This window comes from Caloenas nicobarica, chromosome Z (genome assembly GCF_036013445.1).
Source record: "Caloenas nicobarica isolate bCalNic1 chromosome Z, bCalNic1.hap1, whole genome shotgun sequence".
Lineage (NCBI taxonomy): Eukaryota > Metazoa > Chordata > Aves > Columbiformes > Columbidae > Caloenas > Caloenas nicobarica.
Genome location: NC_088284.1, coordinates 1,526,926 through 1,538,959, shown reverse-complemented (window position 1 = coordinate 1,538,959; position 12,034 = coordinate 1,526,926). Strand labels below are relative to the sequence as shown.

Sequence of the window (12,034 nt, the reverse complement as noted above, 5' to 3'; positions counted from 1 at the left end):
TAAAATTCACATTATCCTCTATTTTCCTTTTTATTTTACTGTCCTGTTCATTTCCTGCTTTCCCTCCCTCTATTTTTTTTTTTTTCCTAGGGCGCTCTTTGATCTGACGTTATTTTATTTTCTCTCACTTTTATCAGCCAACTTGGATACAAGGCAATATTATGAATACTGCAAGATGTAGAACTCGGGGGACGTAAATCTTTTATTTTCACTATATAATATAAGTTAAAACTGCAGCAGCCTAAGCGAAGGTTTCGTGGGCTGTGCTGCTCAAGGATAATTAGAAATGACTAATAATAAGCACTTTGTTTGGCGATAATGCGACACATAATGATAGGTTGGGAGAATTTATTGGTTGATGTTTAACTTTACAATAACAATTTAAGGCAATAACGCTCGGGGAAAAAAGACCCTAATGTTGCCTGACAAGAGCTGAATGTAATGGATGCTTCGCAATGACAGGTTTAATTTTCCAAAATCCCGCGTATAACCTTAATGCCTAATTAAGAAATATATTACAAACCTGCAGTGTTCATTTAGTTTGAAAAATGTAGTAGCGGTTTGCATTTCAATGATCATTTTAGGCTGTTGAGAGACATCTTAGAGGGATATAACTATTAGGAGAAATATTGTCCAGCTTCAAAAACGTGCACTCGATGGTCACTGCCATCCAACGAGCTTTAAATTCCCAATAAAATCGGGATATATTTCCACGCGGCCATCGCCCGGCGATTCTGATTCCGAGGTCGGACTTGCGTAAGGCGGGTGATTTCAGTCCGCGTGAGCAGCAGCACTTGCCGAGGAAGATGTCGGGATGAAATGGTTCTGCTTGCACGGAAATGGAGTCGTTAGGGAGGAGAACTGGGCGTCGGGATGGGCAGGGAGTGAGTGGGAACGGTCCCGATTGCCCAGGGACCGAAAGAGGACGTAAAATCAAATGAGGTCAAATTAAATAAAGTAAGAGAAAAGAAAGTAGAGTAAAAGAAAGTAAAAGAAAAGAAAATAAAAGAAAGTAAAAGAAAGTAAAGTAAAAGAAAATAAAATAAAAGAAAGTAAAAGAAAGTAAAGTAAAAGAAAAGAAAGTAAAAGGAAATAAAATGCGGTAAAATTAAGTAAAGTAAAAGAAAAGAAAGTAAAATAAAGAAGATAAAATGAGGTAAAATTAAATAAAGTAAAAGAAAAGAAAAAAAGTAAAGTAAAAGAAAAGAAAGTAAAAGAAAATAAAATGAGGTAAAATTAAGTAAAGTAAAAGAAAAGAAAGTAAAAGAAAATAAAATGCGGTAAAATTAAGTAAAGTAAAAGAAAAGAAAGTAAAAGAAAATAAAATGCGGTAAAATTAAATAAAGTAAAAGAAAAGAAAGTAAAATAAAGAAGATAAAATGAGGTAAAATTAAATAAAGTAAAAAGAAAGTAGAGTAAAATAAAGTAAAAGAAAATAAAATAAAAGAAAGAAAAAGGAAGTAAAGTAAAAGAAAAGAAAGTAAAAGAAAATAAAATGGGGTAAAATTAAGTAAAGTAAAAGAAAAGAAAGTAAAAGAAAATAAAATGCGGTAAAATTAAGTAAAGGAAAAGAAAAGAAAGTAAAAGGAAATAAAATGCGGTAAAATTAAGTAAAGTAAAAGAAAAGAAAGTAAAATAAAGAAGATAAAATGAGGTAAAATCAAGTAAAGTAAAAGAAAAGAAAAAAAGTAAAGTAAAAGAAAAGAAAGTAAAAGGAAATAAAATGAGGTAAAATTAAGTAAAGTAAAAGAAAAGAAAGTAAAAGAAAATAAAATGCGGTAAAATTAAATAAAGTAAAAGAAAAGAAAGTAGAGTAAAATAAAGTAAAAGAAAATAAAATAAAAGAAAGAAAAAGAAAGTAAAGTAAAAGAAAAGAAAGTAAAAGAAAATAAAATGCGGTAAAATTAAGTAAAGTAAAAGAAAAGAAAGTAAAAGAAAATAATATGAGGTAAAATTAAGTAAAGTAAAAGAAAAGAAAGTGAAATAAAGAAGATAAAATGAGGTAAAATTAAATAAAGTAAAAGAAAAGGAAAAAAGTAAAGTAAAAGAAAAGAGAATGAGGGAAAAGAAAAGAAGAAAAGGAAGTAAAATAAAGTAAAAGAAAATAAAGTGAAATAAAATAAAATAAAAATAAGATAAAAGAAAATAGAATAAAATAAAGTAAAAAATGACATAACAGCATAAAATAAAGAATAAGATGAAATAAAGTATAGTATAAAATAAAATAAAATCAAGTAAAAAATAAGATTAAATAAGATAAAATAGAATAAAATAAAGTAAAAAACAAAATAGCATAGCATAAAATAAAGAATAAGATGAAATAAAGTATTAAATAAAGTATTAAATAAAGTAAAATAAAATCAAGTAAAAATAAGATTAAGATAAAATAGAATAAAAGAGAATACAATAAAGTAAAAAATGAAGTAAAAATAAGATAAATTAGAATAAAAGAAAGTAAAAAATAATATAGCATAAAATAAAGAATAAGAGAAAATAAAATCAAATAAAAATTAAAGAAAGTAAAGTAAAATTTAAAAAAGTAAAAAATAAGAGAAAATAAAATAAAAATAAAATAAAATCAATTAGAATAAAATAGATTTAAAAATAAGATAAAATAGAGTAAAATGACGTAAAAAAATAAGACCAAATAGAATACAATAAAATAGAATAAAAATAAAACAAGATAAAAAATAAGATCGAATCAAATCTTTCCTGCCTTCCAAGGCTTGGAATGACTCCGTGGTAGCAACTTTTCCAGAGTTTTTCCATCAGCAGCAGCGTTTGGACCTGAGATCCATCCCCAAACTTACACCTTGTAGCACTTGGGTGCAGAACAAGTCTCCTGGGGCTTTTCTTATTGCGGCTACGGTCAAATGTTTCTTAGAAAATATCTTAAAATATCTGAAAAATATCCCCAATAACCAATTCTCCATCGCTAGCAACGCTTGAGCAGGTGTTTTGGTGCCAATGTTGAAAACATCCCTGTATTTTCATCTCTTTCTAGAAATATTAATCCAAATATCACGCTCAGCGAAAGTGCTTTAGGGAGCCCAAACTACGAACTTCTAAATAAAATCCGATAATATAAAACAAGCGAAAAAAAGCCACAGAAAGTCCCCAAACTTCCCTTTGCCGGCCAGGTAATTCCTACACACTATTCTCGTTTCCTAAGGTCTAAAACTTTTACGTTTTATTCAATGGTCAGTAGTTATCGTACGACCCTAAATTACCGAAATTCCAAGTTACGAAAACGTTCAATTCTTCATGCTTTGCCCCAAAATACGTTTCGCTCCAGTTGCCAGGAAATGTTGTGCGGCTTCCCTTGAGCACCCGCTAATTGGAGTGTGTCGTTAACGCCGTTTAGTTTTATTTCAGCGACGCGCCAAAGACTTTATGGCGCACCCGAATTTGCGAAACGCGCCCAAGGAGCATTTGAACGTGCGCTGCTTCCTTCTATATTGGGTAAATCTAGATTTCGGACAGCGAATGGAATGCTGTGATTGTGTGTTGTTTGTCCTACAAATAAATGTTTGCTTTCCTAACGTTCCGCGAGGACGTTTTGATTGGAGACCCGTCCCTGCTTGAAAAAGAAAGCGCTGATTTTTTTTTTTAAATCTGATTTTTTAAAATCTGATTTTTTAAATCTGATTTTTTTAATCTGATTTTTTAAAATCTGATTTTTTAAATCTGATTTTTTTATTGATTTTTTAATCTGATTTTTTAAAATCTGATTTTTTAAATCTGATTTTTTTAATCTGTTTTTTTAATCTGATTTTTTAAAATCTGATTTTTTTAATCTGATTTTTTTAAATCTGATTTTTTTAAAATCTGATTTTTTTAAATCGGATTTTTTAAAAATCGGATTTTTTAAAATCGGATTTTTTTAAATTGGATTTTTTAAATCTGGTTTTTTTAATCTTTTTTTTAAATCTGATTTTTTAAATCTGATTTTTTTAAAATCTGATTTTTTAAAATCGGATTTTTTAAAAGTCGGATTTTTTTAAATCTGGTTTTTTAATCTGATTTTTTTATATCTGATTTTTTCAAATCTGATTTTTTAAAATCAGATCTTTTTAAAACCTGATTTCTTAAAATCGGATTTTTAGCTGCGTTTTGTAACAGAAGCGCGTCGAAATTTGACGGAATTACTCCCTGTGTTTATCCAGCTTACATCCTCTTCTATACTCTGGACAAGAACTCCCCGATCGACGACTGGATCATGGAATCCATCGCCGGCGACCGCCTCACCCACCAGATCATGGACCTCAACCTGGACACCGTCTACTACTTCAGGATCCAAGCGCGCAACGCCAAGGGCGTCGGGCCCCTCTCCGAGCCCGTTTTCTTCCGCACGCTGAAAGGTTTGAATCCGTCTCCTCTGGATACTAACGCTATATAGAATTTTCTTACGGTGGGAGCTTGCGCTTAATTCTGTGTCAGCCAGAAGGGATCGTGCTGCTTGAAGCTGTTGTTGAGGGATGAAAGCAAAACGCCGCACGCAGTCGTTGGCGAAAGCAAAGCGCATAATGAGGCAGGAACTTTCTTTTCAAAATTCAATCAGCCGAGGGAAAGCGCTTTGACACCGCTTAGCTTTCTAGCATCAATAAGAAAGGTAATTGGATCTGATGGGATTTCTCCAGGGAGGTCCCTTTGCGGTTTGGATCCTCCGGTGGCTGTAGGGACCTCTAATGTTTCGCTCCTATCAACAGACGCGCAAAATAACGATGAAAAATCTCAGCAAACTGACACGCAACTTGACTTTGCGCGGAGAAGGGTGTCCCAGGTATTTTCAGTACCTCGTTATTAACAACAAACTAATTAATACCTGATCCTTCTCCCTTAACAACCGAAGCAGCCGAGACAGGGGCACCCGTTTTGTTTTCAGCTGGTGTTTCGGCACCGATGTGTTTCCGAGAGCAAAAGAGTCGATTTCAAATTAAAATTTCACATTAAAATTCCTCTTCTCCCTTTCTTGCCGCTTGTCTGTGCGAAGCCCTGACACGATCTACCCAGAAATTCTTAGTTATGAAGATGTAAGCGAGATTAATATTCTGTTTTAACTGTCGCTCGTTCATCTGCACCAAGGTAGGAAATTACTCTCAAAAAAGACGTGTAATTAATGAAAAACTCAGATGGCACAAGCAGCAAAGCTATTCCAGGGAAGAAATGGCGTGTGAGAGAGCAGGTTATTGCTGTGTCTTTACAGAAAACCCAGCGATTTGGATATAAAATTAACATCTTGGCAGAAGGTGGTCGAAACTGGACGCAGGTTGGGCCTGAGAAGTCATGGCTGGAGGGGAATTCGGGAAATTCGGCCTCAAACCCGGGCCTGAGAGGCTTGGAATTAGCGTTCCCACTCAAGCCTCTCTTTAATCAATTAGAAGTGACTTCAGTTAGGCCGAGCTGCACCAAATCCCAGCGAAATGAGCGCAAATCGCCCTTTTTCCTTCACCGTTACCCCTGTCTCTAAAACACGGTGTTGACCGTTCGAACCGGGAGCGAAAAGCCTCCTGCAACAGTTTTCATGAATTAGAATGAAAAAAATAAATGAAAAGAAAAATTCTGTCCATTTATTCTGAGCTTATCACCGCCTGCCCAGGTTTGCGGGGCTTTCCTTGTCCGAGGCGTGTTTCGCTTTGAATGAATTATTGGGAAGATCCTGATTATTCATCCTCCCCTGCCACGGAATGGGAAGAGATAAGACTTTGCGGGCGCTTCATCTCCATCAAGCGGACGGTGCCAACTTAATTTCATGCTCAACAATTTGTGCCAAGCACAAGTCGGCTATTAGGCTGAGTTTAAAATGAGTCGAGGCGTCAAAATATAATAACCGCAGACTAATGAGATATGAGAAGATAGACTCAGATATCAAACTAAAGCAAAAGCTTAATGCACTCGATATCAGCTACTTTGTAATGTTTACACAAAGCACCGTGAAGCTCATTTGGGAAATGAATTTGAGATCAGACGGCACCAACAGATACCAAAAAGACGAATTTACACATTTGCTACATCTTGTAACAGCCTACAAGGACTATGTCTAATACCCTGCCATGAATACTTGATGATATCCACCCTAAATATGTCATGTTCAATAACATTCAACTGGTTTTTTGACAAATCTATCCCTACACTTGAGGTGGAAAGACTTTCTGAAGTCTTGAGTGCGTTTTGAATTATGCAAAAACGTCGGTTTCCTGCCCTTAATGATTTTTAGCAGAAGACGTGGATGTGCCATATGGTAACATGCCGGCAAATCTACGTCCCGGTCAGAGTGAGTCGTAAATCACGAGCAACTTACACAAGCGTCAAAGATCCACCAAGCCGCCCACCGTCTCGTTCCTCGTATTACAGCACATAAAACCCCTCCGTTACTCGTGTTGTAATTGCGATGCGAGTATTCGTAGCGACTTTACTAATGAAAACGTAGCGATCTGTGAGAAAAATAGACTTTTCGTAGTAAATAACGCCACCGTGGAGCAATGGGTTTATATTCTTCCAGCTTTACGATAATATCCAGGCAAACGGGCAAATCCTTGGCTGATGTAAATTGTCGTTACGCTGCGAACTTGAGTCAATCTACGCCAGGTCGCATCGGTTGAGGATCTGCTTTTTTTTTTGCTCCGGCTGGTTGAATTTATCACTTAAAGCATAAAGAATCTGATACACGTGTTCTTAGGGACCTGGAATAGAAAGGTCAAATGGATTGAACGACCCGCTGCTTTTTTTGTTATATAGTTTCGGCCAAAATTTGAGGTTATTGCTGGGAGTTTATTATTCCTTACTGAGTCTGGGTGACTTCAGTAAGTATGATATATACATAGATAATATATATATATACACGTGCGTATATGGAAGAGGAGCAGAGTACCCAAATAGTTTGTATATTTTGCAGCCTTTTGCAGTCACGGCTTTCCCCCGAAGTTAAATTGCAGCTCTCAGTGTTAAGTTATTTTCACGGCATAAAAATTTTCAGAAATGTATGGAGTGGCAGAAGGAAATAAATAGTCGGAAATATATTTGCAGCTGCACATTGAAACGCGACAACTAGAGAATGAATGAATGAAACGGTGGCAGGAAGGAGGATTTCCTCAGTCTTTTAAATAATTGTCAGTGATTTTTTTTTTTTTTCCCCGCCTATTACAGAAACAAGCAAATCTCAGAACTGCGCTTACTAAATGTACTTGTATTTCCTCAGCTGTACTTATTTTGGATTTCAGCCAGCATTGACAAACAGACCTTCCTTGAGCACCTTTAATTACAGAAAATTAAAGAGTAGTTCTCTGCCTAGCGGAATCACACCAAACATTACGTCAATACCTAGCAAATGAAAATAGTTGCCTGTTAAGGCACCTGTAGCCACAATAAAAGGCTGGATGAGGTGGGTTTGGAAGGGAAGATGTGCCGGGGATGCTTTGGGGCAGCATTTCCAGCCCTGCAGTGCCCTCTAATGCTGCTCGACCGGCTGGTTCAGCATCACGTCCCGGTTCAAACTTCAGCCGCCAGCGAGGATTCAGCTTTTCATTAATACGTTTATCCCAAGGGAAAGGTGATAACCCAGGTACGGCGCCCGGATTTTTAGGAATTCCGAGGCGATGCGCTCCGTATCCCTCCCGTCTTCTCTGTGAAAAAATCCGAGAGGGGGAAAAAAAATAAATTAAGTGATGGTTTGGGGGTTATCCAAGGAGCTATTCCCCCTCTGCCACAGGCGTGGAGCTCCTAGATGTGTCTGTAAATAGAAATTATGGCTAGTTCACCACCTCTGCTTTTTCCTAACACGATGCCACCATCCGGCAGAGGTTTTGTAGTGATTTTAGCAGGCGGGGAGCACCACGCTCTGCACCTGCAGGCAGCGGTTATTTGACTTCCAGATTCATGTGCCAAATCACTTCTTTTTCCCCGCAATTTCCTGTACTTAAGATTCTTGCATAATTGATGAAGCGGAGGGCTGGGTAACGCTCGTTGATAGTAGCTACTGGTGAAGTTTAATTCCCTCTGCCGCATCATAAATAGTCAGAAGTTGTAGCTGGGCAGGAAAGCTTTTAATATTGAATTTTTTTAATATTGAATTTTCGAAGTCTTGTCTGGTGCGCTTCAGATCTTTTATGGTTATTATGCAAAAACATGTAAATAGTTTTACACCCCTTTGTAAAAAGCTGAAACAATGAGAATATGTCAGGCTGAGCTTTGAGCTTGTAGGTGATTTGATTAGAATTATTCACAGAAGCAGCTTCTCTCTCGCTTTCCCTTGTTGGTTAATTAAACTTCGCAGATCATATTGAAAAAGAACAAGAGGATGAAAAACCGCCACGGTCAAGGTTGCACAATTGTAAGAACTTGGTGAAAATATGTGATATAAGGCACGTTTCACCTTGTGTTTAGAGCTCAGGACGATGCTCTTAGTCGGATGGTTTAGTTGTAGGTCGTCCTACGAGCGAGTTGGACTCAACAATCCTTCTGGGTCCCACCCAGCTTGAAATATTCAATAATTCTGCATTTGTCCTCTCGGGATCTCTCTGAAAAAGGGAATAAAACTCCTCCCGTAGTCAATGGCTTGTCTGGGTTTGCCGACGAGGAGCCGCCAGCCTCTAATGACATTATTTCTTTCTTGCAGTCGAGCATCCCGACAAAATGGCAAATGACCAAGGTACGGTGCCTTCAATATGTCACTTTTGTTTTGGGGACACACCGGGGAGGGGGAACGCGCTTTTCACCTGGGCCGCACACCTGATGAGGCAGACGTTGGCGTGCTAATTAATCTTGTTAATGAAGTTCTGCTCGGCTGAGGCTGCTGCTTTGATGGGGAAAGATGTAAATTTTTCGGGAGAGGAAATTGTTTTGTCTCGTTTCTGAAGGACCAATTAAAATGTCAAGCTTCTTTGTATGAAATAAATTTTGAGTCTCTCCGCTGCACTTCTGAATAATTCACATTAAGTATAATTAAGCTCAGCATAATTTCCAGGCTCCTCTTGCACCCTTTCGGGGGTTATAGATGAAAGTTCAGAAGCCTCACGGTGAGAAATCATAAATCATCTTTTCTCTCAAACCAGCAGTTCCTGTTTCATAATAGAAAGGTTTAGTCAACTTTTCAAGGCATTAGCATTTACGTTTTCCAAATATGAATATATGTCTGATTAGTCTCAGTTCCTCTGCTCCTATCTCCATTTGAATACTTGTGAAGTCTGTTGCTAGGATATTTTTTCCTTTTTTTTTTTTCTTTAGACCTATTTATTCCTAAGTATTTCTTGTAATTATTGTACATTTTTGTGACATCTGCCCGAGGAAACAGTCACGGGGACGTTTGTAAAACTCAGGCCTGATCTTGAGAGGTTTATTTGGGTTTGAACTCTGACTTCGCACTAATATAAAAGGCAAAACGAGGTGTAAACCACAAATCCCTGGCTTCACTTAACAGCTACCATCTTACCCCAATTTAATGAGTTAACCTGCAATAAATAATTCTTAGGGAAGGCAAGAAAGCGTTATTTAGAAGATCAAAGTCAACTCTAGGCCCTTTCCCAGGTTTTACTCTGAGCTGGAGCTTCCCTGGACGTAACCCAGAGCATATTTCCTCACTGGGATTTTACTTTGTACCAGGTACCATGTACAGTCTCACAGCGAGGGAGCACATTGGGAAGACCTGCCAGATTTGGAAATTCACCCTCTGATTTCAGTTGAAGCAGAAATATACAAATTATAAAATGTAGAGCTGTTTTTGCTCAGTATGGTTTTTTGCGCCACGGCACGCACAAATGGAAAACATCAGATTTGAGTAGATAAAAATGATTTTTAAAGGGTGGAAGAGTTAGGTTACAAAGAAGCCTGAAAGTATTTTTCTCAAATTTAAATGCAAAATGTTTTCCGGCGGGTTTGGAAAACCTAGGAGAGGCTTCAGCGCAAAGTATCACCTGGTACGCAGGGCTGAAAAAGCATCGAGTTTAAAAAAACAAAAAGGGGAAAAAAAGGTAATACTGGATGAAAGTTAGAGTTTGTGTTTTATTTCTTCACTGGCTGTGTTGCTCTGTTTCAGCAGAACTGTCTGGTTATGTCGCTATTTAATGGACCTCAGACTACCCAGAAAAGAGATGTCTGGATCTAGGTCATTTTACTTGAGCGCATCGTGTTCTTCTCTGTATTTTTGTGCTTTGGGATTGTAGTAAATAAGAAATTCTCAACCTTTTGTTTTATCTTCCATAGGCTTGTTGATATCTGAATTCTGTTTCATTTTTACGTGACCTCAACAGTTAATTCTATTAAGAAAATATCTGAGGTCTTGATCTTCAGGCAACTCTGGTAAAGCCAAGTCAACAGGACCAGGCCTCACTGTAACAGGACCAGGCCTCACTGTAACAGGACCAGGCCTCACTGTAACTGCTCCAAGCAGCAGCATTAAGATGAACAAAATCAAACTTTCTAAAAGCTCACTTACCTTAGAAATCATCACAGCTAATTCTTTAATCACCCTGAACCAGTATCTACTGAAGTCAGTGGGAGACTTTTTAAATTACTCGGTGCCTCGGACAGGGCCCTTCAGGCTGTCTCTGCCACAAACGCAATTCTTATTGAGTGGCATCAATTAACTCCGGCAGGTCATTTGTCTCTAACGTCGGCTCTTGGTTCCCCAATTCACAAAGCAAAATTCACTTACCTGGCAGCAAAGCACCATTGGAGGGTGTGGGACATTTTCGGGCAGAGAAACGGAGATTTTGGAGCAAGAAGTGATAGATCTTCCTTTCAGATTTTTGTTTTTCCTGTAGGCAACGGGTAGAGCAGGGCAGTAAAAATGGCAATGTGAAAGTAAGAATAAAATTACCGTTTCGGATGCTTAAGAGAGAATTTTGGTCACAAAATGTGTGACAGGAGCTGTGGCAGAGGCTTTTATTCACAATTTTCAACTGACTTACATAGAGGCAAACGGGGCAAAGAAGAGATTAATGAAATGTGGTTTATCTTGCCCCAGTTTTCGTTTGATAAAACACTATTATATTCTTTAGTCTGTCTTTTGTCAGTATAGGACTTGTCAACAGTTTTGTGTTGCCGTTGGAATTAGATCTCTGCAAGAGCAAAGAAAAGCCAATTTCTGCCTTCAGACTATAAATGTTTCGTAACATCCCCTGTAAATTTTGATGAAAGGGAACGTAGACAATTTTGAAGAAACATTTCTCCTTATCTTAGGAAATTTCAATACATTTGATTTGCTCAGTTGTTTTCTGAATGCTCTGCATCTTTTGAGTTCACAGAGCATCACTCGCTTTGGTTTAGAGAGCAAGAAGGTTTGAAACTCAGTTGAGCCGTGCCCGGAATTTGGTTTTCTGCAGTTCCACCTTTGCCACGTTGGGTTATTGCCGGCATGTTGCTCTTGGCCCAGTTGGAACCTTCCTGTGCTCGTTTTTCTGCATGAAAATACATCTACAGCTTGATAGCAACTGCAAAATAATCACAGCGTCTCCTACCGTGACCGCAGAAAGCGTCAAGTTTGCCTCTTTTTTGCTTTTTTTCCCAAAAATGGAAAGCATCCTAAGAAAAGGACCAGAGGAAGCACAAATGAAATTTTCAGAAGGGTGAATCCTGTATGTCAGGTTTGTTTCTTGAGCCGTGACTGAGACAACCCCCTCTGGATGCTCTTGCAAAAGTGCCCGTCACCGTATTAGAGCCAGAAATGAAACGGACAGCTGCTAACACAAATATTTTTACAATGAAAATGTCATGTATAGTGCCTTGAAAAGTGCTATTCTGTTAATGCAAAAAGTACTGAAGTTGAGACTTGGTTTTTCTAAGTCTCCGATATCCTGACTGAATTTTCCAATGTTACGCTGCCTCTGAGATGTTTCAGTGTAGGCTAAACATAAAAAACCATCAAACATTTAGCACTCTCCTGTGGAGATACCCAGTTTCCCAAACACAATATAACCCAGGGTCACAACATATTCACACGCTGCAGTGTGAATAAACTGCTTTGGTGTCATCTCGCTAAACAGAATTACTGTATCCCTTACATTTATCCTTATTTTGTCTGCTTTTACAGCGAAACGTT

General features: G+C 37.6%; 1 protein-coding gene across 1 annotated transcript in view; it reads left to right on the top strand.

Annotated features, from left to right (window-relative positions):
* Positions 1-12,034, top strand: part of DCC (DCC netrin 1 receptor) — a 357,209-nt gene that overhangs the window by 310,266 nt on the left and 34,909 nt on the right. Inside the window, exons 20-21 of the mRNA XM_065656469.1 lie at positions 4,167-4,361; positions 8,615-8,647. Coding sequence (XP_065512541.1) covers positions 4,167-4,361; positions 8,615-8,647 — 228 coding nt within the window. The remainder of the gene's footprint in view (positions 1-4,166; positions 4,362-8,614; positions 8,648-12,034) is intronic.